At 46.1% G+C, this 26,019-nt stretch overlaps 1 protein-coding gene across 1 annotated transcript; it reads left to right on the top strand.

Annotated features, from left to right (window-relative positions):
* The first annotated feature begins 791 nt into the window (after positions 1 to 791).
* Positions 792 to 25,731, top strand: mapk6 (mitogen-activated protein kinase 6). The gene is made up of 8 exons (XM_084154781.1): positions 792 to 906; positions 7,603 to 8,507; positions 8,965 to 9,282; positions 20,236 to 20,380; positions 21,428 to 21,592; positions 22,005 to 22,200; positions 22,373 to 22,496; positions 22,614 to 25,731. The coding sequence occupies exons 2-8, from the start codon at positions 8,271 to 8,273 to the stop codon at positions 23,802 to 23,804; spliced, it is 2,376 nt and encodes a 791-aa protein (XP_084010907.1). The 5' UTR covers positions 792 to 906; positions 7,603 to 8,270; the 3' UTR covers positions 23,805 to 25,731.
* The last annotated feature ends 288 nt before the right edge of the window (positions 25,732 to 26,019 follow it).

The following is a 26,019-nucleotide window of genomic DNA, read 5'->3' as shown; positions in this document are numbered from 1 at the left end:
CCTGTGCCCAGTCTATAACAGGTAAAATACATGCGAGAGAAATACAGAAAACTATAGCTCATGATTGATTTTGATTTGAAGATACGTTTATACCGCCTATCGGTCCTTGTTTTACTTTAAGCTTAATACATGAGGATTTCATTGAGACTCAACCGCCTAGTCTGTGTGTTTACTATAAACATAGCCTATAGGCTTTATATATAGGCTCAACATGATTGATTGTCAATTAGGCCTATAGGCTATGCATTATTTTAGGCTATAGGCTTTATATAGGCCTATAGCCTGAACATGATAGATTGTCAATTAGGCCAATGCATTATTTTATATACTACATCTAAAAACATTTACCTTTGAATTAACATAATCCTAACTGTCAACAGTTTAATAATGAATTTGATGTTAACTGTTTCAATGGACGTTAATTGATTGTAACTGTTTTAACGACTGTTACTTAATGTTTCACTGTTTTGCCTTTGAGGTTTCCCAAGGCTGCTTTGATCCTCCATTCAATAGTGATGACGGCCTATTAGTGTTTTTCCTTTGTATTGGGGCTATCTATTTAGGATAAGATCCTGCCTGGCTGTCAATAACTTTAGGGCCCACACCATAAAATAACACCGTTTATTCGAATACCAGGCTATTTTTAAACATAAGGAAAAAAAATCAAACAAACATTATTTAAAATAGAATCGCCCTAAATATTGACGTTTTATTCCGATGTTTTGAATTTACCGCCCGATTTGCCATACTCGCGATTCTCCACGTCTCTTGAATGACAGTGACGCAAGCAGCCAGCCAGTGTGAATGGCGGTTGGAACAGGCTCGCAGGGCAGAGCGAAAGGAGCGCAGCCCGACCTTATATCGCTGTGAAAAACATAGCTATATCAAATGAAACGGACGACAACAGTAAGTGCATTCAATACTATTTCGGATAAGTGTACGGGTTATCTGGGAAGGTCGTGTTATGTTTTTAAACGGCAGATTCTGTTCACATTCGACGTCTGTTTGGCAACGGCTTTGTGTTTAAGAGGGAGTAGGATCCGTCTTTTATACCTCAGTGGTACGACCACGTAGCCGACGAAGCTAGCTAGCGACTGGTTTGTGAGGTTAGCCAGCTAAGCTAAAGACCCTCAAGCCAACAACAGGCGCCTTTGTTCATGTCACGGGATCGTTGGCCAGCTCTGTATCAACCAAATATGTGGATAAACGTTAGTCATTTGATTCTTTGTAATGTTATATGGGTAACGTTATATCGAAGCCATTGGATGAATATCAAAGACATTTCCTTTTACCTGTAAGCTAACTAGAAAGCTAACAGTCATTTCGGGGAACAGTCCCTAGTTATCTAGCCACACATAGGAGTCGGACTTCGCTCGCTCCGAGGTTCACGACTTTAATGGGGGGCGATCACATGGTTAATTTGGCTAGCAGTAGCCATCTGAAAAAGCCACAAAATAACATATAGTCATCAATACGGCGAATGTGTTTTGTTGGCTAGCTGCTATCGCCATGTTGTTCAAATTTAAACAATTCTGTGTGTTTTCTGGCTAGCTCCGTTTTGGATAGAAAGTGTGCAGTTAGCAACCTAACGAACGATGCTACAGTAGCTAGCTTGCTAGCAGGTTAAACTCAACTCCACGATCCACTATGGAGTTGAGCGGCGCGGTGTTGACAACTATTTAAAAAAAAAAGGAAAGTAGCTTTTGTCCATTTGTCCCTAGATAAACGTTTATGTTGTCCCTCAGTCCTCTCATGCGATGAGACATTCTCCAAAGCAAAACTAAATAGGATGATTGAAGGAGAACAAAAAGGACCCGATTAAAATCATTAAAATGCACATAAAAAACAGTATTAAAAAATAAATAATAGTATACACTTTATTTTTTTACTTTTTATTGTTATTGTTTATGCCTTGGAGAGCTGTGGTGTCATTTAATAAGGAGCCGATTTAATAAATTAACTTCACTCGCTGCAGCAGAGGGGAGAGGACCGAGAGGCTGGAGGACCGAGAGGCTAGAGTGGGGCTACCTCAGTGGAGCAGAGAGAGGCAGGGGCAGAGGCAGCACAGCTGAGCTTAGCCAGGCGGGCACACAAACACGGAAGTCATTAACCAAAAGTCGCTGGGGCAGCCTTAAAAAGTAGCTACATTTGTCTCTACTCTTTTACCAATGAAAGTCGCTGGAAGGGTCTGAACTGCTAAATCTAGCAACAAAGTCGCTAAATTGGCAACACTGGAGCGCTGACAAGTTTTTATGAAAAGCTACTGATTTCAGCCCCCAAAGAATAGCCTGCAATTACATACATTGTTCTGTGTAATTGCAGGCTAACGCTATTCTTTGGGTGCTGAAATCAGTAGTTTTTATAAAAATGTCATTTTATGTGAGGTCGGAGGTCCAGTCCGCCCACACTTAAGCCAGTACACTACACGACTTTGTCCCCGATTTAGCTGTCCCCAGACTGGTCTCGTAGACTAGATGACGTAAAAGTAAATCCGGGACACTCAAATTACTATGATATGTTACGTTTGGTATGGTTACATAAGATGGGTTACTTAAGGCAAAAATGTAAGGAGCGTGGTTGGGTGGGCATGTAACGCAAACCTATAGCAACCCAAAGGTTGCATTTTAGCTAATTAGCTACTTTGCAACTACTTAGCATGTTAGCTAATCTTAACCCTTTTAGCTAACCTTTCCCCTAACCCCTAGAGCTAACGTTAGCTAGCTAACATTAGCGTTAGCCACCTAGCTAAAAATGACCACAACAAATTGGAATATCATGTTTAGCAAATTTGTAACATATTTTACGAATTGCAATTCCTAACATTGTACTAATTGCAATTTGTAACATATCATCCACAAATGAATGCATACCACACTAAACGTAACATATCATACTAAATGGAGTGTCTCGGATTTACGTACAGAATAATATGAAATACTCTGAGACCACATTGCTGTCCCAGACAAGTTTTTGAGATCGGAGACAAAATCCCCATGTCGTTGCCTACTCGGGGCACGCGGCCGTCACCAACGCTCATTTAATGTGAGCGGGTCAGAGATGCAATCTGAGGGTTTCCGATCCCATCTTTGAGCATTCCCAGACTTCCCAATATTACATTTTTAACGGCACAAAATCTGCAAGGCTCTTGTAGTGTGAGATGTGCAACGACAAGTTTTGACTGAGAATGGTGATTAGCAATAGCCAATGAGAGCTCGCTAGAGAAGCCAGTGAGATGATGACGACGTATCGCATCACCCAGAATGTGTAGACTCGAACAGGAGCGATGACTACTACTAGTATGCGTTTTGTATTTTCCTTTAACCAAAGCTAAAGTGTCAAATCGTCTGAAGTTCACAATCAATGTTATTCAATTCAAAATGTTGGCTAGATATTTCAACTCTGTATGGAAAGTGTGAATGTCTGACTGAAAACATTTGAGGCTGCTTTGAGCCACAGCTCGTCCTAGCTACATTAACAATCTAATCACATCATTGTTTTCGCGAGACAGTGTGGTATGGAGAATCCTCACGACGAAGTGAAGAATTGTGTAGTGTGTGACCCCGTCTGCTACAGCATTTAGTGTGTCCACCACTATTTTGGCAAGACAAAGAACTACAGGAAAGACAGTTGTTTAATGTGAGGCTCAGCGATGTTAGGATTTTGAAAGTCATGTAGTGTACACCCGGCATTACACTAGTCTCCGCTCAACTGAGTTTAGTGGACTACTAGCTAGCTAGCTACTGATTTGGCTCACTCTGCTATGTAAACATGGCATATAATAGGTAGCTAGTTAAGTATTTGAAACCTTAAGAGTCTAAGCCGGAGGGGTTAGGGGTTCTACTAAGCTAACATATGGAATTGTTTTAAGATGGTCCTACCAAGGATCATTTAGCTATTTGATTTAGAAATGTAGGACCCCTTTAGGTATAAAATAAATATATATATTTATATACACTACCAGTCAAAAGTTTGGACACACTCAAGGGTTTTTCTTTATTTTTACAATTTTTTACATTGTAGAATACTAGTGAAGACATCAAAACTATGAAATAACACATATGGAATCATGTAGTAACCAAAAAAGTGTTAAACAAATCAAAATACATTTTATATTTGAGATTCTTCAAATAGCCACCCTTTGCCTTGACAGCTTTGCACATTCTCTCAACCAGCTTCATGAGGTAGTCACCTGAAATGCATTTCAATTAACAGGTGTGCCTTCTTAAAAGTTATTTGTGGAATTTATTTCCTTCTTAATACGTTAGGAGGGGGGGGGGGGGGTAGGTATACAGAAGATAGCCCTATTTGGTAAAAGACCAAGTCCATATTATGTCAAGAACAGCTCAAATAAGCAAAGAGAAACGACAGTCCATCATTACTTTAAGACATGAAGGTCAGTCAATCCGGAAAATTTCAAGAACTTTGAAAGTTTCTTCAAGTGCAGTCGCAAAAACCATCAAGCGCTATGATGAAACTGGCTCTCATGAAGACTGCCACAGGAATGGAAGACCCAGAGTTACCTCTGCTGCAGAGGATAAGTTCATTAGAGTTAACTGCACCTCAGATTGCAGCCCAAATAAATGCTTCACAGAGTTAAAGTCACAGACACATCTCCACATCAACTGTTCAGAGGGGACTGCAAAGAAACCACTACTAAAGGACACCAATAATAATAAGAGACCTGCTTGGGCCAAGAAACACGAGCAATGGACATTAGACCGGTGGAAATGTGTCCTTTGGTCTGGAGTCCAAATTAGAGATTTTTGGTTCCAACCGCAATGTCTTTGTGAGACGCAGTGTAGGTGAACGGATGATCTCAGAATGTGTAGTTCCCACCGTAAAGCATGGAGGAGGAGGTGTTATGGTGTGGGGGTGCATTGCTGGTGACACTGTCTGATTTATTTAGAATTCAAGGCACACTTAACCAGCATGGTTACCACAGCATTCTACAGCGATACGCCATCCCATCTGGTTTGGGCTTAGTGGGATTATCATTTGTTTTTCAACAGGACAATGACCCAACACACCTCCAGGCTGTGTAAGGGCTATTTTACCAAGAGAGTGAGTGATGGAGTGCTGCATCAGATGACCTGGCCTCCACAATCCCCCGACCTCAACCCAATTGAGATGGTTTGGGATGAGTCGGACTGCAAAGTGAAGGGAAAGCAGCCAACAAGTGCTCAGCATATGTGGGAACTCCTTCAAGACTGTTGGAAAATCATTCCAGGTGAAGCTGGTTGAGAGAATGCCAAGAGTGTGCAAAGCTGTCATCAAGGCAAAGGGTGGCTATATATTTTGATTTATTTAACACTTTTTTTGGTTACTACATGATTCCATATGTGTTATTTCATAGTTTTGATGTTTTCACTATTATTCTACAATATAGAAAATAGTACAAATAAAGAAAAACCCTTGAATGAGTAGGTGTGTCCAAACTTTTGACTGGTACTGTATATTTGATGAAACATTGAATTTGGCCTTACTGCTATTAGCATTGAATAACAAATGCCTACATGGAAAAACAGATAGTCCAAAAAGAAATCAACCCTTTTTTTGGCACTAAACTACTTCCATATATACTTCCATACTTTTTTAAAAAACTGGTACCGGGCTGCCTTCAGACAAGTCTTGTTAGGCTTGTGGGCATCCTAGAGCAAAACCGACATGTTCGTTAGTCTCACCTTTCCGTAGAGGGTCCTATTAGTGTGTAGCCCAAACTGTTTGGATGCTACAGACAGAAGTTGGCAGATCGGATGTACCGACTTCACGAGTCCCGTGACACTTCTGGGGGTCGTAGAGCAAAATGGAGAACACCGTAGTGTTCGTGAGAGTCTCATCTTTCCATAGAGTCATCGTATTAGTTTGTATACCAAACCGTTCAATGTTTTTTGTGAGAATACCGATTTTCGGGATGTCTCATGGTCTGACAAAACACCGCTCTAGCTCGGCCAACTTCCACCGCGGATGCGGAAGGCCGCCATTGGCGGATGCGGTGGAATGCGACGCAGCCCATGCAGATGTCGAGCTTGAACAGGCGGATTTTGATGGGAATTAGTTTATTACGCTAATTAGATTAACGCAGGGGCATGGACCTCGACTCTAGGGGGTTAACTGGCTAATGTTTATTAGGTACACCAATTTTAATGCCGGGTCAGATTCCCCCCCCCCCCCCTTTGCCTCCAGAACAGCCTGAATTCTTCGGGGCATGGAAACATTGCTCAATTGGTATCAAGGGACCTAACGTGTGCCAGGAAAACATTCCTTGCCATTCTCTTTCGACCTCATCAACGAGCTGTTTTCGCCCACAGGGGGGGAGGGCAGACTTGTTTCCTTCTCATGACATCCGAGAATGTTTAACTTTTCAAGGCTTTAGAGGCGCCCAGACGAGACGTTTAGTTAAACGCCCACAAAATCAAAGGTTATCAATCATTTTCACACCTCCCATGTCTTTTCCAAAGTGGAGTCCATACATTCCATGGTTATAGCTGCTGTGTAGATCCGTGCATTAAGACACACCTGTCGGTCTTTCTTGAATCTGAAGTCCGTGGGGAAAAATTGGCACCACACTTTGCACTAATAGTGCCTAAGGTAGTCCTTCAACAAGAGATATAAAATGTCCTCTATAGCCAGGTGTCCATCCAACCTTTATAAGCGTGTAAAGTAGCTGTCGGATAACAGAATGTCATGACAAGCCTGACGGAAACAGAAAATGGGTCTGTAGACGTTCCAAATGTTGACTAAACTAAATACGCTAGACAAGGTGGGGTCTTTTTGTCGGTGCAATGTATTGTGGGAGAAATGTCGGTGGGAACGCTTTTATGTTCAAATATTGATATATATAATAACATATCCAAGTAAACTTTGAGTCGCACGATGACACGTGTGGTCCTCCCACTACGACTCGTCGGGAAAGCATGCAGTTTATTAACTTCACAGGGTGGTGAAATTGCAAGGTGATAAGCTTGATGCTCTTTTCCAATAAATATCAAGGTTCTTATTCTGGTGACATGATCATCGATGCTTGGCTGCCATTTGACAAATAAAGATAATCTCACTCTTTTGTCCATAATAATCTAAGTGTAGGCTATACCCGCACTGTATCTGCGAGCTGTTGTCTAGCGCGCATGTGCCAATACCAGAATGGGGACATGCAATTTTATTGGTGTGAAAACCATCAAGAGAGTTGAAATTGTGATAACTCATTTAACTAGCATTGTTTTATATGGTGATTTAACCGCAAAATGTACTTTTATGCACACTGCATCATCACACACAAGTCAATTTGATGGAAACTCATCTCTGGTGGGAAAATGTGCATGTTGTTTTTATGCAGATGTTAGAATATTTGCATGAAAATCTTGTCGCCAATTGGACGGAAACCTAGTTTGACACTATTGAAATGTATTAGCTAGCATTTCTCTCTGTGTATTTCTGTCTTGGGTCATCTTAAATTGGACAGTGACAGTCATTTAGTCCATTCGACGTCAGGCTATAAAACGGTTTAATAGAAATGTGTCAAGTCTGCCAGCCATGGCAGTGTTACTATTGTCTAATTGCTGTCTGATTGCTGACCTAAAGCATTGTGTTGTTTGTCTGTTTCAGGTTACGCCCATGTAAAATGGAGGATAGCTTTGATTGCGACTGCGGTGAGCTTGAGCCACCCGATTGTTGAGGGGGAGACTGCTCTGTAAAGATTAAAAGGCAAGACACCATTTTGGATCAGCGGTGGTTTCAACAGGAAGAAGAAGATTTGAGGAAAATAAAAATAAAAGATTTTACAATTGTAGTGCTTTTTGGCACAATTAGAATCAATGCAGCTACACAGGATGGGTCTATCGCTGAATGTATCTGCACTGTGAGGATGCGACGAGATGCTGTTGTAGTTTTTGAATTGGCCTCTGAGTTCATTCCATTACTGCTGGCTGTCAAACACTAAACTTCTAAAAACGGTTTAATAACCGGAGAAGCTATAAGAAAAAAAAACGATTTGAAAAAGGAATTCAAATTAGGGGGAAAAACTGGCTCCATTTGTCAGACAAACATGACTTTCTACTCTGGTTGTGAGTCAGAGAGCGGTGTGGTTCTGTGAGGGTTAGACGGGGGGAAACAGTAGTCTCCTGTGTAAGGGTTATATCACCCACATTCACATTTTCACAATATAACACACCAGTTAAGAAATCTATAGATTATTATCAGTCAGTTCATCCATTTTGTATTGAACAATCCCAAAGTCAATAGAAACTTAGTCAAAAGTCCACACCAAATCCAAAATGGCGGAGAAGTTTGAGTCTCTGATGAACATCCATGGGTTTGACCTGGGCCCACGCTACATGGACCTGAAGCCTCTGGGCTACGGAGGGAACGGCCTGGTGTTCTCGGCCGTCGACACGGACTGCGACAAACGTGTGGCGGTGAAGAAGATCATCCTGACGGACCCTCAGAGCGTCAAACACGCCCTGAGGGAGATCAAGATCATCAGGAGGCTGGACCACGACAACACCGTCAAGGTAACACAGGAACCATAAAATACCTTTATTGGCCACTCGTATGGAAATGTAATGTTGTTAGGACAGCAGTACAATGGGTCAGTTCCTAACACTGCAGACAGTGGGGGAATTCCCCGGCTCAAGTCACACTGCAACACCAAACTCTGCAGTCATATGACTTGGCCTAAGGAGAACACTACAAGTCACTTCCAAGTGTTGGACTACCTCACACTAATTAGTGCTAAAGCACTTGAGTCATGTACACAGTCAAGAACATACAGACAACGTACAGGTGTATCTGATCATACAAGTTCATATTAACTCCTTCCCTCTCCCAGGTGTTTGAGACGCTAGGGCCCAGCGGTCGCCACCTAACAGATAATAATATTCTCTCCTTTCCTCTCCCAGGTGTTTGAGACGCTAGGGCCCAGCGGTCGCCACCTAACAGATAATAATATTCTCTCCTTTCCTCTCCCAGGTGTTTGAGACGCTAGGGCCCAGCGGTCGCCACCTAACAGAGGACATAGTCTCTCTGACAGAGGTGAACTCTGTGTATATCGTCCAGGAATACATGGAGACAGACCTGTGTCAGCTCCTGGAGAGGGGTCTTCTCTCTGAGGACCACGCCAGGCTCTTCATGTACCAGCTGCTGAGAGGCCTCAAGTACATCCACTCTGCCAACGTACTGCACCGAGACCTGAAGCCTGCCAACCTGTTCGTCAACACAGAGGACCTGGTGCTGAAGATAGGGGACTTTGGACTGGCCCGGATCATGGACCCTCACTACTCACACAAGGTAAGAGGCTAACAGTCATAACCATCTGTAATAACTATGTGATGCCTACCTAGCGTTCAGGCTTTATTGCCCAGAAACCAACTGGGCTACTCCCTTGGGTGACGCTATCAGCCTATCACACCACACTGCACCACAGGAAGTAAACAAGGAGGGATGGTAGTTCCTGAAGTCGCGCCTCCGTTTCCCTTCTCAGAGGAAACGCTTCCGCTGAGAAAAGGGCCCTGAGAACCAATATTTCCGTTGAGGGGAGGGAGGCCGCATCCACATCCTGCCCCGGTGCTGGGGACAAAGAGTGTAGACTGCTGTTGACCAGACTGTGGGTTGTGACAGACTGCTGTTGACCAGACTGTGGGTTGTGACAGACTGCTGTTGACCAGACTGTGGGTTGTGACAGACTGCTGTTGACCAGACTGTGGGTTGTGACAGACTGCTGTTGACCAGACTGTGGGTTGTGACAGACTGCTGTTGACCAGACTGTGGGTTGTGACAGATTGCTGTTGACCAGACTGTGGGTTGTGACAGACTGCTGTTGACCAGACTGTGGGTTGTGACAGACTGCTGTTGACCAGACTGTGGGTTGTGACAGACTGCTGTTGACCAGACTGTGGGTTGTGACAGACTGCTGTTGACCAGACTGTGGGTTGTGACAGACTGCTGTTGACCAGACTGTGGGTTGTGACAGACTGCTGTTGACCAGACTGTGGGTTGTGACAGACTGCTGTTGACCAGACTGTGGGTTGTGACAGACTGCGTGTTGTGACAGACTGCTGTTGACCAGACTGTGGGTTGTGACAGACTGCTGTTGACCAGACTGTGGGTTGTGACAGACTGCTGTTGACCAGACTGTGGGTTGTGACAGACTGCTGTTGACCAGACTGTGGGTTGTGACAGACTGCTGTTGACCAGACTGTGGGTTGTGACAGACTGCTGTTGACCAGACTGTGGGTTGTGACAGACTGCTGTTGACCAGACTGTGGGTTGTGACAGACTGCTGTTGACCAGACTGTGGGTTGTGACAGACTGCTGTTGACCAGACTGTGGGTTGTGACAGAGTCTAGGCTGTTGTTGACCAGACTGTGGGTTGTGACAGACTGCTGTTGACCAGACTGTGGGTTGTGACAGACTGCTGTTGACCAGACTGTGGGTTGTGACAGACTGCTGTTGACCAGACTGTGGGTTGTGACAGACTGCTGTTGACCAGACTGTGGGTTGTGACAGACTGCTGTTGACCAGACTGTGGGTTGTGACAGACTGCTGTTGACCAGACTGTGGGTTGTGACAGAGTCTAGGCTGTTGTTGACCAGACTATGTTGTGGTGAAGAAGTCTATTCTGTAGTTTAGTTAGTGGAAGGCTTTCTTTAGCTTGGCTGGTGTCTCTGTCTCTATCTCGTCAGGCAGCACAGTGTTATTGATGAATCATCAAAGTCAATGCTGTCCTATTTATAACCCTTATGTTCATTTTCAAGCTGGTTAACCTTTAACCTATATGTTGTGATCCAGTCTGGTGTTCAAACTTCAGAGAGATGGAGATTAGGCTAACCTAGTTGGATGAGGGGAAGAGATATGGAGATTAGGCTAACCTAGTTGGATGAGGGGAAGAGAGAGATGGAGATTAGGCTAACCTAGTTGGATGAGGGGAAGAGAGAGATGGAGATTAGGCTAACCTAGTTGGATGAGGGGAAGAGATATGGAGATTAGGCTAACCTAGTTGGATGAGGGGAAGAGGGAGATGGAGATTAGGCTAACCTAGTTGGATGAGGGGAAGAGATATGGAGATTAGGCTAACCTAGTTGGATGAGGGGGAGATGGAGATTAGGCTAACCTAGTTGGATGAGGGGAAGAGATATGGAGATTAGGCTAACCTAGTTGGATGAGGGGGAGATGGAGATTAGGCTAACCTAGTTGGATGAGGGGAAGAGAGAGATGGAGATTAGGCTAACCTAGTTGGATGAGGGGAAGAGAGAGATGGAGATTAGGCTAACCTAGTTGGATGAGGGGAAGAGAGAGATGGAGATTAGGCTAACCTAGTTGGATGAGGGGAAGAGAGAGATGGAGATTAGGCTAACCTAGTTGGATGAGGGGAAGAGAGAGATGGAGATTAGGCTAACCTAGTTGGATGAGGGGAAGAGAGAGATGGAGATTAGGCTAACCTAGTTGGATGAGGGGAAGAGAGAGATGGAGATTAGGCTAACCTAGTTGGATGAGGGGGAGATGGAGATTAGGCTAACCTAGTTGGATGAGGGGGAGATGGAGATTAGGCTAACCTAGTTGGATGAGGGGGAGAGGGATATGGAGATTAGGCTAACCTAGTTGGATGAGGGGAAGAGAGAGATGGAGATTAGGCTAACCTAGTTGGATGAGGGGTAGAGATATGGAGATTAGGCTAACCTAGTTGGATGAGGGGAAGAGATATGGAGATTAGGCTAACCTAGTTGGATGAGGGGAAGAGAGAGATGGAGATTAGGCTAACCTAGTTGGATGAGGGGAAGAGAGAGATGGAGATTAGGCTAACCTAGTTGGATGAGGGGTAGAGATATGGAGATTAGGCTAACCTAGTTGGATGAGAGGAAGAGAGAGATGGAGATTAGGCTAACCTAGTTGGATGAGGGGTAGAGATATGGAGATTAGGCTAACCTAGTTGGATGAGAGGAAGAGAGAGATGGAGATTAGGCTAACCTAGTTGGATGAGGGGAAGAGAGAGATGGAGATTAGGCTAACCTAGTTGGATGAGGGGAAGAGAGATATGGAGATTAGGCTAACCTAGTTGGATGAGGGGAAGAGAGAGATGAAAGGGTATAGGGGGCTGGTATAGGAAAGGAGAGCAGAGGAGGAGAGAGCAGAGGGGAAGAAAGGAGAGCAGAGGAGGAGAGAGAGCAGAGGAGGAGAGAGAGCAGAGGAGGAGAGAGAGCAGAGGAGGAGAGAGAGCAGAGGAGGAGAGAGAGCAGAGGAGGAGAGAGAGCAGAGGAGGAGAGAGAGCAGAGGAGGAGAGAGAGCAGAGGAGGAGAGAGAGCAGAGGAGGAGAGAGAGCAGAGGAGGAGAGAGAGCAGAGGAGGAGAGAGAGCAGAGGAGGAGAGAGAGCAGAGGAGGAGAGAGAGCAGAGGAGGAGAGCGAGCAGAGGAGGAGAGAGCTGAGGGGAAGAAAGGAGAGCAGAGGAGGAGAGAGCTGAGGGGAAGAAAGGAGAGCAGAGGAGGAGAGAGCTGAAGGGAAGAAAGGAGAGCAGAGGAGAGAGAGCTGAGGGGAAGAAAGGAGAGCAGAGGAGGAGAGAGCTGAGGGGAAGAAAGGAGAGCAGAGGAGGAGAGAGCTGAAGGGAAGAAAGGGGAGCAGTGAGGTGAGAGAGTGGAGCAGTCACCAGGCAGCTACAGGTGTCTTAGATTAGTCATCACCAGGGCTAGTCTGGTGTGGGACTCAGCCCTCTGTCTATCTGGCACTGCACCGCACAGCACAGGACAGGACACACTCAGGACCTTTTACAGCTAGCTAGGCCTCACACTTTCTCTCACACACACACACACTGCTCAGCCCCAAGACAGAGTTTTACAGCTGGACCACAGCTTCACACACTGCTCAGCCCCAAGCCAGAGTCTTTTACACACACTCAGTCCAACAGCAGCTGGTTTTAGTGGCTCATATCATATCGCAGATCAAGTGTTGACTCGCCACTCTCCAATGACGCATCGCTGAACACACACACTCTCTCCTTTTGAATAGCAATCGTGCTGGGGACACGGCAGGAAACAGGCATTTCCACTGCGGTGTGTGTGCCGCAATTGACTATTTGACTTTCAAGAGAGATTTTCTCACGATCTTCAGTCTCTGTAGCCAGCCACCCCTACATATTCCTCTCCCCTCCTCCTCCCCTCCTCTCCCCTCCCCTCCTCCTCTCCCCTCCCCTCCTCCTCCCCTCCTCTCCTCCCTCTCCTAGCCCCTATAGCAGCTCTGCTCTGTTCTACTGTGGGTTTTTCCTATAAAGCAGGTTTTGTATTGATGAAATGGAGGCAAGGGAAGGGCCTATTGAAAAGACCCTCTGCTGATGTCAGCTCTTTTGTGTTTCTGTTTGACTGCAGTAGCTCAAGTGTGTGTGTGTGTGTGTGTGTGTGTGGACACGCTTCTCTCTGCAGAGAATCACAGCCATTTGGTGCCACATTCCATGTACCATCCAGAGAGCCTAGAGAGACACTCTCACACAGCCTGAGTGGACGGGGGAACAACCACTGGATTCCCGTGGCCCTGCCTGCCCAAGCTGCCCTGCTGTTGGGGTAGCTGGCTGGCGCTGCCTCTGTCTCTACCGCTCTACCTGCATGCATGCTGTTTGTACAGCTCGGTCTCTGTCTAAATAAAGAACCAGCCCATTTGCAGCAACTAACCTTGGTCTCTGTCTCTTTGGAACACTGCCAAGAACTTGCACACATCTATAGGTCTAAATGTGTAGATATTCTATAGTGTCTATAGATGCAATGTATATCCTTAGCTAGGCCTACTCCATTTCCTGTGCATGTGTTGTACATGATCAGCGACGGGCCCTGCCTGGCTTAGTATGGGCAGGATTTGTCTCTGGTTGGGTTTAGGTGATTGGGTTCTTATGGAGATTACACTGTCCATTTCTCAGACATCCTTTAGGCTCTGTTGTGTCCTCAGAATTTGTCCCATTTCCCCCCCCCTCTGTTAGAAATCTTAGTTAACTTTGCTAGAGGATTGAGTGGTTGTGTGTGTATGTTGAGTGGTGGGTTAGAGCCTGTTGTGTGCTGAGTTTCTCAGAGCCTCCTCAGCCTGCGTCTGTGGGACCCACAGCAGTCAAACACCCAGTGGCCTGCAACCAAAAATGTCTGGAATTCACATGCAAGCAGGAATCAAGCCTCCTGTGCATATCCTTCTCCCTCCCTCCCAGCCAGCATTTTGTCCTTCCTATTGTGGGAGCCTTTCTCCAAGGCTAGAGCTGCTCTCAAGCTGCTAGCTTAGCATCATTTAATGTTGTAAATAATAATAATAATAATAATAATATGCCATTTAGCAGACGCTTTTATCCAAAGCGACTTACAGTCATGCGTGCATAATTTTTTTTTGTGTATGGGTGGTCCCGGGGATCGAACCCACTACCTTGTAGAGCATGAACCTGCAGGATCGGGTCACCGCTTTGATGTTAGCGGAGAACGACAGGGTGTTGTCCAGGGTCACGCCAAGGTTCTTTGCACTCTGGGAGGAGGACACAATGGAGTTGTCAACTGTGATGGTGAGATCATGGAGCGGGCAGTCCTTCCCCGGGAGGAAGAGCAGCTCCGTCTTGCCGAGGTTCAGTTTGAGGTGGTGATCCGACATCCACACTGATATGTCTGCCAGAGGCTAAGCATTTAGCTTAGCGTGCCCGTTGACTGACGAGTAGCATGGGTTGGCAAAAGCATAGCGTTTGCGTCCGTTAGCTTAGCATTAGCAATAGCATCCCTTCGGCTTAGCACAGTGAGCATGGCAGGGACTCAGCCGGCTGTAGACCACAGTTAGCTTAGCAGCTAGCTTAGCAGTTAGCTTAGCTTAAGTGTGCCCTTCAGCTAAGTAGGGCAAGGGGCATGTCTGTGTAGACTAGCATTAGCATTAGCTGAGTGATATGACATCTGCTCAGTGAAGCAACTTGACCTCCTATTTACAAGATGCAATCCAATCCTGAATATTTCTTCATACAAAATGGCCTTGACATAGTAATATAATAATATGCCATTTATCCAAAGCGACTTACAGTCATGTGCGCATACATTTTTACGTATGGGTGGTCCCGGGGATCGAACCCACTACCTTGTAGAGCATGAACCTGCAGGATCGGGTCACCCTGGCGTTACAAGCGCCATGCTCTACCAGCTGAGCTACAGAGGACCACATACATACTGAGGGTTTGTTTATAGGAATATAAATGTTTTATTGAACCCAGTTTTGTTGTAGGAAGTTAGACAAAATGTAGACAATAACGTGACAATCTTTTACATGTGAGCAACAAGTGGTTTTGGGGTATGTTATTCTTAACCAAGCTAAGTTAGGCATTTTCCAAACAAGTCCTATTCATCTAAAAACCTCAAAAGGCCTGTGTGTCAGAGAGAGAGAGAATAAATTACCACCACCACACATGCTTCCTGCTGTAGCTCGGATCACTCCACCCCTGCTCCCATGACACACATTCTCACGTTGACCCAATTACCCAGCTGTAGCAACCCGCTCGCTCCAAGGTTCACAAGTCTTTAAAACGGCAGGGAAAAATGCACTTGACGTGTGTATTCTCGTTTTTAAGCAGAGTAACGGCGCTAACAGATCTAACATTCGCTCTAATGAACACGTTTTATTTTTTACCCACAGAGCCATGCCTAACGCATATCTCGTGGGGGGATTAAAGCTGTGTGTGTGTATAAAGCCATGCAGTGCCAGTCAGTGAGCTTAGCTAGCTTCGTGTGTTTCTCTGATCTGAGGAAATCTAGCTACTAATCCTCTGTGTCACCAGGTTCTCTCAGACAACCCTATAGTACTCTACAGCTGCTGCCTTCCTCTCCACCCTCCCTTCCTCTCTCCCTTCCTCTTAGCTCCCCTCTTAGCTCCCTTCTCCTCCACCCTCTCTTCCTCTCCTCCACCCTCTCTTCCTCTCCTCCACCCTCTCTTCCTCTCCTCCCTCCCCTCCCCTCCCCCACCCACTCTCCCTCTCCCTCTTTCTCTTGAATGGAAGTCCCACTAGTCTGCTAGTAAGAACAGCACACCGCTTAGTCTGTGACCACAGTGAGTGGAAACTGGGTTTCTTTCTCTCTAACGTCACACTGGGCTAGATAACACTGCCTCTCTGACTGTTGCAAACCTGGGGCTTTGGTCTGGCCTGAAGAAATGACTTACTGCGACACTCCGGCTGTCAGACGTGTGTGTGTGCGTGACGTGTATGAATTCTCCTGGTTGAAGTTAGGCAAAGCACTAGCTAGAATGTTCACTTGTTGTGTATCCTCCCCAGTAGGTAGTCTAGTAATCTGCTGTGGATTCTCAGAACCTCTGTCATATCCTGGACTACTTATGCAACATAGTGGCTAGGCTGGTTGTTGCTAAACCTCTCTGTTGTCTGACTGCTGCTGGGAACTGCATGTTTGGTGTTTCCCCATTGTGATACTGTATTGACTGATTTCATGACATTCTGCTGTTTGACTGGCTAACTGACTGACTGCTCTTTCAGTTGCTTAAAAAGCTGCTGATGCCAGAGAGTCACCTGGCCCTGGTTACGTGTGTTTCTTAGAATATCCACCAGCTTTTATTGACTAGATAATTATCCCCGTCTCGACATCTAGATCATTCTGTCATTCAACCCTAGATCATTTTCAGTTGGCCCACATGTCTCTTAGCCGCTAGCTGAGCCCTGTTGTGAGCTGAAGACATTACTGTCTAGTGTCTGACTATCCTACCTGAGCTAATCCATTGAGTTATTGGTGTGTCCATAATAAAGGATGACGTGGTTACAGGCTGGTGATCATTACATTGTAGAGGGTCAGCACAACCTGTGTGTCAGAATAGTATGATGATATTCTGACTGACATACACAGGTTGGTGTGTGTGTGTGTGTGTGTGTGTGTGTGTGTGTGTGTGTGTGTGTGTGTAGAATAGAGTAGGGCAGGAATATGAGCCTTTCTAGCGACAGAGACCGAAACAGCCAGCTCACCACTCTGACGTAGCAGGGAACCAAACAGAAGCAAATGGAACCCAACGGGGAGGGAAGTACCTGAATTTGTCCAATACAAACTGGTTTTCGTTGCAAAACGTTTTCCATTCGGTTTCCATTGCCCAGGTCAGAGGGTGTTTTACCCCTGTTATTTACAGTTGAAGTTGGAAGTTTTACATACAGTCGTGGTCAAAAGTTGAGAATGACACAAATACTAATTTTCACAGTCTGCTGCCTCAGTTTTGATGATGGCAATTTGCATATACTTCAGAATGTCATGAAGAGTGATCAGATGAACACTGCATTTCTGCCCTGCCACAAAAGGACCAGCTGCCATCATGTCAGTGATTCTCTCGTTAACACAGGTGAGAATGTTGACGAGGACAAGGCTGGAGATCACTCGGTCATGCTGATTGAGTTAGAATAACAGACTGGAAGCTTTAAAAGGAGGGTGGTGCTTGAAATCATTGTTCATATATATATATATATATATATATATATATATATATAGTACCAGTCAAAAGTTAGGACACGCCTACTCTTTCTAGGGTTTTTCTTTATTTGTACTATTTAATACACGGTAGAATAATAGTGAAGACATCAAAACTATGAAATAACACATTGAATCATGTAGTAACCAAAAAAAGTTTTAAATAAATATAAATATATTTGAGATTCTTCAAAGTAGCCACCCTTTGCCTTGATGACTGCTTTGCATACGCTTGGCATTCTCTCAACCAGCTTCACCTGGAATGCTTTTCCAAAAGTCTTGAAGGAGTTCCCACATATGCTGAGCACTTGTTAGCTGCATTTCCTTCACTCTGTGCTCCGGCTCATCCCAAACCATCTCAATTGGGTTGAGGTCTGGGGATTGTGGAGGCCAAGTCATCTGATGCAGCACTCATCACTCTCCTTCTTGGTAAAATAGCCCTTACACAGCTTGGAGGTGTGTTGGGTCATTGTCCTGTTGAAAAACAATTGATAGTCCCACTAAGCCCAAACCAGATGGAATGGCGTATCGCTGTAGAATGCTGTGGTAGCCATGCTGGTTAAGTGTGCCTTGAATTCTAAATAAATCAGACAGTGTCACCAGCAAAGCAGCCCCACACCATAACACCTCCTCCTCCATGCTTTATGGTGGGAACTACACATGCAGAGATCATCCGTTCACCAACACTGCGTCTCACAAAGACATTGCTGTTGGAACCAAAAATCTCTAATTTGGACTCCAGACCAAAGGACATATTTCCACCGGTCTGATGTCCATTGTTTGTGTTTCTTGGCCCAAGCAGGCCTCGTCTTCTTATTGGTGTCCTTCAGTAGTGGTTTCTTTGCAGCAATTCGACCATGAAGGCCTGATTCAGTTGAGGTGTGTCTGTTACTTGAACTCTGTGAAGCATTTATTTGTGCTGCAATTTCTGAGGCTGGTAACTCTAATGAACTTATCCTCTGCAGCAGAGTTAACTCTGGGTCTTCCATTCCTGTCGTGGTCATCATGAGAGCCAGTTTCATCATAGCGCTTGATGGTTTTTGCAGCTGCACTTCAAAGTTCTTGAAATTTTCCGGATTGACTGATGGACTTTCTCTTTGCTTATTTGAGTTGTTCTTGCCATAATATGGACTTGTTATTTTACCAAATAGGGCTATCTTCTGTATACCCCCCCTACCCTTGAATGAGTAGGTGTGTCCAAACTTTTGACTGGTACTCTGTGTGTGTGTGTGTGTGTGTGTGTGTGTGTGTGTACAAACACACACACACTTGTTTTTCTTTCCTCATGGGGACCTAAAATTTGATTTAAATTCAAAATCCTATTTTCCCTAACGCCTAACCCCTAAACTTAAAATAGCCTTTGTCCTCATGGGGACGTGGGAAATGTCCCCACGATGGAGAATTTTACGTGTGTTTCTGTCCTAGTTTTACCGTCCTTGTTGGGACTTTTGAGGATGTAAGAACAAGACAGAGCAGTGTTTGGTGCCTTTTGTGTTGCGGGGCCTGAGGGCAGACTGGCAGACAGCGTATTGTTGCTGACTCTACTGTCCCAGAAGTGCAGACTGGTGTGAGAGCGAGGCGGGGGGATTATCCTGCTTTCTGTGGCTGCTGACTGGGCCTGCGTGTCTCATTCTCTCTCTCTCTCCCTTTCATCCCTCTCTCTGTATTTATCACTCCCTTTTCATCTGTCCATTTATGTCTGTGGCCAGGGCCAGGCTGTAGTGGCCAGGGCCAGGCTGTAGTGGCCAGGGCCAGGCTGTAGTGGCCAGGGCCAGGCTGTAGTGGCCAGGGCCAGGCTGTAGTGGCCAGGGCCAGGCTGTAGTGGCCAGGGCCAGGCTGTAGTGGCCAGGGCCAGGCTGTAGTGGCCAGGGCCAGGCTGTAGTGGCCAGGGCCATGCTGTGGTGGCCAGGGCCAGGCTGTTGTTGTTGTAGGACTAGGAGGTGTGATTGAGCTCTGGCACAAACGTGTGTCATCACTGGGGTAATTGCAGGCAGGTCTAATGTGACGGGGCCTGAGCAGAGCTCTGGTAGCTTTGATCTACCAGGGTGGATGACTGGTCGTTGGGTAACAGAAAGAAACAGCTACAGTGCAAATGGAACCCTATTCCCTTTATAGTGCACTACTGTTGACCAGGGCCCATGTAGGGAGGAGGGTGCCATTGGGGAAGCATCCAGAAGCAGCTTGTTCTGTTGATACAGCTTTGATGAGTCTGCTTCTGAACCATTTAAGAGATCGTTAGCTAAATGCATTTAACAGATCAATGGTACTTTGAAGTCAATACAAGCCTGGACACACACGCACACTGCAGGACAGTAGGAGGACAACTGTTTAATCAACTGAAATTAATGGAAATGAACTAGTACGCTATGGGTCTGTGTTTTAGGCGTATCTAATAAGAGCTGATAAACCAGTTCGAGTCACATTCTGTTTATTCATTAGTCATTCTGAACAGAGAGAGAGAGGTTGAGTCATTCTGAACAGAGAGAGAGGTTGAGTCATTCTGAACAGAGAGAGAGGTTGAGTCATTCTGAACAGAGAGAGAGGTTGAGTCATTCTGAACAGAGAGAGAGGTTGAGTCATTCTGAACAGAGAGAGAGGTCCTATGAATTCAGGTTTATCAGGCTCTTGCTCCCATTCAACTCCTCTACCTTTCTGCTGTTCACCTGCATCTTCTTCTTCCTGATTCCGTCAGTGGATACAGCATTGGAGCTATACACTTCGTTTAGTGTGCACTACTCAATAAAGACTTGTTAGCCCAACTCACCCTCCCTTTTCTCTCTCTCTCTCCCTCCCTCTCCAGGGTCATCTTTCTGAGGGCTTGGTGACTAAATGGTACCGGTCTCCTCGCCTGCTGCTCTCTCCTAACAACTACACCAAGGCCATCGACATGTGGGCCGCCGGATGCATCTTCGCTGAGATGCTCACCGGGAAAACACTCTTCGCAGGTCAGTCACGCGCACTCTCATACTGGTGACCCGTGAGGCAGGTGACTGTGCCACTGAACTGTGGGGCAGAAATATAGGTCACAGGATTCATGGCACGTGTGTTCTGGCAGAGCTAACACACACACACACCTCACGCTCTCTGATTCACATAGCGTAACTGATATGGGGCAGGCAGTTTTAAGTGGTGCCACAGGGTTTGGATATGGAGCTGCTAGTCTATATCAGTGTATTTAACTTTGGGGGGGGGGGTGTGTAACTTTGAAAGTTAGCTAGCTAACTGAGGTAACATTGGGAGTTGGCTAGCTAACTGAGGTAACATTGGGAGTTGGCTAGCTAACTGAGGTAACCCGGAGAGTTGGCTAGCTAACTGAGGTAACATTGGGAGTTGGCTAGCTAACTGAGGTAACCCGGAGAGTTGGCTAGCTAACTGAGGTAACCCGGAGAGTTGGCTAGCTAACTGAGGTAACCTGGAGAGTTGGCTAGCTAACTGAGGTAACCCGGAGAGTTGGCTAGCTAACTGAGGTAACCTGGAGAGTTGGCTAGCTAACTGAGGTAACCTGGAGAGTTGGCTAGCTAACTGAGGTAACCTGGAGAGTTGGCTAGCTAACTGAGGTAACCTGGAGAGTTGGCTAGCTAACTGAGGTAACCCGGAGAGTTGGCTAGCTAACTGAGGTAACCTGGAGAGTTGGCTAGCTAACTGAGGTAACCTGGAGAGTTGGCTAGCTAACTGAGGTAACATTGGGAGTTGGCTAGCTAACTGAGGTAACATTGGGAGTTGGCTAGCTAACTGAGGTAACATTGGGAGTTGGCTAGCTAACTGACTGAATCTTGTGCTTAATGACCAGACTGAAAGGAATCAGGTCCTGTTTTTAGAGTCTTTGGTATCACTCACTCGACTGGGGATCGAACCCCCAACCTTTCAATCTCAGGGTGGATACTAACCACAAGGCCACTGAGTTGGGTGATCCGACAGTTGGGTGTAAATGAACCCTGTGTTATCCTGTAATAACCTATGTTTTTAACCCTGTCTGAACCTGTGTTCTGCAGGAGCCCACGAGCTTGAGCAGATGCAGCTGATCCTGGAGTCCATCCCTGTGCTGAGAGAAGAGGACAGACAGGAGTTACACAGTGTTATCCCCGTCTTCATACACAGTGACATGTCCCAGCCACACAACCCGCTGGACAAGCTACTGCCTGACGTCAGCCCACAGGGTGAGTCTAGACACACACACGCACACTTATGTAGACAAATACACAGTGACGTACACACACACACACACACACACACTGAACAAACTGCTGCCTGACATCATACCACCAGGTGAACACACATACAGGGTGGCGCAGCGGTCTAAGGCACTGCATCTCAGTGCTTGAGGCGTCACTACAGAACCCCTGGTTCGATTCCAGGCTGTATCACAACCGGCCGTGATTGGGAGTCCCATCGGGCGGCGCACAATTGGCCCAGCGTCGTCCGGGTTTGGCCGGTGTAGGCCGTCATTGTAAATAAGAATTTGTTCTTAACTGACTTGCCTAGTTAAATAAAGGTAAAATAAAAAAATAGACACACAAAACCCCATACATGCCACTCTGTACCATGGTAAATACTAATCTTCCCTTCCAGCCCTGGACTTCCTGCAAAAGATCCTGACCTTTAACCCCATGGACCGTCTGACAGCAGAAGAGGCCCTAGCCCACCCCTACATGTCCGACTACTCCTTCCCCCTGGACGAACCCATCTCCCTGCACCCCTTCCACATAGAGGACGAGGTGGATGATATCCTACTGATGGACCAGGGCCACAGCCACACCTGGGACAGGTACATAGAGACATACTGTAGTATACAGACACTTCCACCTGGGCTCCATAGCTAGCTAGTTATAGAAGAGGCTTTCTTTACAGTTGATGTCAAACTCAGGGGTTTGTGCTTGGCTTGTCTAACTCTGTCTCTCTCTCTCTCTCTCTCTCTCTCTCTCCCCCCCCCTCATCAGGTACCGTGACAGCCAGCTTTCAGAAGGGGACTGGCACCTCCACACCCACAGCACTCTGGACACTGACGAGGTGCAGGTGGACCCCCGGGCTCTGTCTGATCAAACTGATGAGGAGGAGGTCCAGGTATGGAGAGAGACACACACACACACACACACACACACACACACACACACACACACACACACACTCCTTCCTCTAGTCACCACCCTAACCCCTCCCCTGTCCCTCCTACCCCTCCAGGTGGACCCTCGTAAGTATGCAGACGGAGACAGGGAGTTCCTGGACGATCCATCCTACGGCTACTCCTCCCTCTTCACTCCCGATCGCTCGTGGCCCGACCCCGATGACGAACACCTCGACCTTCACCACGAGAACAAGTACTGTGACCTGGAGTGTTCCCACACCTGCAACTACAAGGCTGTGTCTCCGTCCTACCTGGACAACCTGATCTGGAGGGACAGCGAGGTCAACCACTACTACGAGCCCAAGCTCATCATAGACCTGTCCAACTGGAAGGAGCAACAGAGTAAAGAGAAACAGGCTGCAGGCAGAGACAAGGAGCACAAAGCCCAGAAGACCAAGTGTGAGAAGAACGGCCTGGTGAAGGCTCAGATGTTTCTACAGGTAGAGAAGAGCCAGGGCCCGGTGGAGAAGGACTCCCAGCAGGAGAAGAACCAGACCCAGGCTACTCAACAGAACCAAGGCTTTGACTTTGACTCCTTCATCGCCGGCACCATCAAACTGAGCCTGCAAACCGAGCCCAGCGAGGTGGGACTCCTGAGCGAGGTGGGACTCCTGAGCGAGGTTGGAGTGAGCCTCCTGAGCGAGGTGGGCCTCCTGAACGAGCTCAACTCGTCTGTGTCCCAGCTGGAGGCTCCGCGGTCAGGCTCCATGTCCAAATCCATCAGCCAGGAGAAGGAGGAGAAGTGTCTGGTGAACTTTGCTCAGGTCAGCAGCACCGTGGGGACCACTGGGTCTGGGGCGCGTCCCGCTCACCCCTGGGAGAGCTTCGGAGGTGGGGAGAGGGTGGAGGAGGTGAGAGGTGGGGGTCTGATGGACGAGGCGGGGCGCTGGGATGTTGGGAAAGAGGAGCAGCACCAGAAGGACAGCTCCTACACCAGCTACCTGGACAGACTGTTCAGCAGGAAGGACGAGGGGGGTGGGGAGAGTGCTGCTAGCGCCGCCGACACCCCAGAACCTGAGCCCTCGGAGGTGGGAGGGGAGAGGGAACGGGACGAGGGGGGCTTCCTGGCGCGGAACGGAGAAATCATGTTTAACATGCAGCTGGACTCTCTGGCGCTGCCGGGGTTCGACGCTACGACCGACCTGCCGCTCAAATCCATCCAGGCCTCCCTCGCTCCCTCCACTGTCAAATGCTCGCCTCAGATTGCCCACACAACCTACAGCAGCTTCTTCAAGCATCTGAATTAAAAACACATGATACAATACCATGCTCCTCACAGTGCAAGATCTCTAGGCTGGTTCTGTTCTGTTGTCCTTGTATTTTATTTCATTATGATAGTAATGTTATTTTACTTGAATCATTTCATACCTTATCGTATGGTTCCTTTTTAAAAAATACACTTTTTTGTTTTTTTTGTTGTAGGAGTTTTGAAGGTAAAATAGACTGGGTTGAAAGTTGCTAAAAGATCAAACTTCAGAGTTGGTACCTCTGGGTCACTGGGCCCTACCTGAGTTGATCTCCTGAATTATCCCTCAGCATCCACAAACTGGCAGCATTTACACTGCACACTGAGTACTGTAGACAGGAGGAGTGGGGAAGAGGGAGATGGAGAATTGGATAGGAGGTATAGAGGGATATGAAAAGTGGTGCTATGTTAGCAGAACAGCCTGTTCATCCTGCAGCCTTCCCCTGAGGGAGGTCATCACTGATCTAGACCTGGTTGGATAAGTGAAAGGAAGGTTTGCACCCTATTACTTCAACCGATCTAACCTTCTCAGATCAGTGATGTGGTCAACGAAGGAAGAGATGTGTAGAGATCCCATCTTTGTATCAGTGCCATTAGTGTCTGTGACAACATGGGCAGTGCCATTGAGGTTAGCTCCATTTTAAAGTAGTACATTTTCTTCTTCTTTTGATGTTTGAAAAGAGTGCAACTGTAATATTGGTGACTTACCGCCACATGCAATGCTGGACTCTTGAACCAAATCTTTATTTTGGCCACTAGATGGCGGTCATATAGCTTAAAGCCATTTACAAACTAGGCAAACCAATTTGAAGAAGACAATGCTTTGATCATCGGCTGATCGCTCCCAACCCATAGGAATCCCCACCCAGTTGAATACTTTAAAATGGTAGAAGCCCTCAATGTCCATGCAAAAAAACAGGTTATTTCCAAGTAATGATCTCTATACATCTCCATGGGAAGGATACATATCTTAGCAGGGCCAATGTGAGAAGATGGAGGGCATTGTATACTGAAGGAGAGAGGTGTATTGTGGGAGACGTAGTCATACGAACGTCGCCATCGCTGTAGGCCTTTTCACTATTATTTTTACCAAGTGTTTAACTTATTTCTGTATCATTTCTCAAAAGAGGCTTCCTTAAACCCCCTCATTTCATACTGTAGTTTATTTGACACATGATGCCAGCAGCGAAGCATTATATGTGGACCTTTTTTGTAAATGTGTTATCTACCTCAAGGTAACAGCAGCGAGAGACACTCGAAGCTGCACTAGTGCTTTACACACACACACATACACACACACACACTGCATTGACATAGTGACCTTCTCTTCTGATTGACAGTCGTGTTTCCATCATTATTTATTTCTAGCAGATATTTATTTGAACGGGACAACGTGTTTATTTCAATGTAACTGTCCTGGACACCAAGGCGTTGGACGAGGGGGAGGGAGAGAGATGGAAGGACATTCATTTTCATTTTGTCACTATGTTGAGTATGTGGCTCATTTAGTTATGGTAGGATGCAAGTCAATAATTAATCTGTTTTTAAGTTATAGAAGCTTTCCATTTTCAATCATTTGTCATAATATTTTATTTATAGGTGCATTCTGTTTTTTTGGGGGGGAACTGCTTCATGAGAAGCGCCTAAGTCTTAATTTTTTTTAAATCTAAATGTAAATTGTTAAAATCGTGTGCATGGAAGAAACAGGAGGTACATTAAAACAAAGTTAATGGTGTACGTCATTACATTTTATTTTAAATGTACGTTTTTATTACATATTTTATTTTCCAAGCAAGCATGATACGATTAGGTTATGAAGGTGTAGCATGGACATTGTTTTGCCTTTAAAAGCTGCCTCTCCATTCTTTTGTAATCATCGGTTCCCCTGTTCTACGAAATATCTAATTAATAAACATGGCCAGCAAAGAGTTGGACTGTATTTTTTCTTTCTCCCTTTTTAGAATGGTTTCAAATCCTATTGTTTCAAAGACAACTGTTGAAAAAGCGCTATGGACAAACACATTATCTTCATGCAACCTCTTCCTCTCCTCCCTCCCCTGTGTGTAAAGTGCGGACTGCAGTTCCCTATTGCAGTGTCCAGTTTTACAATGTCCCAGTAGACAGGTTTTATTACACTGCAGAGCAACTGAACCACCATGTGTCCCAAATGGCACCCTATTCCCTATATAGTGCACTACTTTTGACCAGAACCCTAT

Source organism: Coregonus lavaretus (assembly GCF_964263955.1).
Source record: "Coregonus lavaretus genome assembly, chromosome: 37".
Taxonomy (NCBI): Eukaryota; Metazoa; Chordata; class Actinopteri; order Salmoniformes; family Salmonidae; genus Coregonus; species Coregonus lavaretus.
The sequence above is the reverse complement of the archived record's forward strand: the minus strand, read 5'-3'. Positions and strand labels throughout refer to the sequence as shown.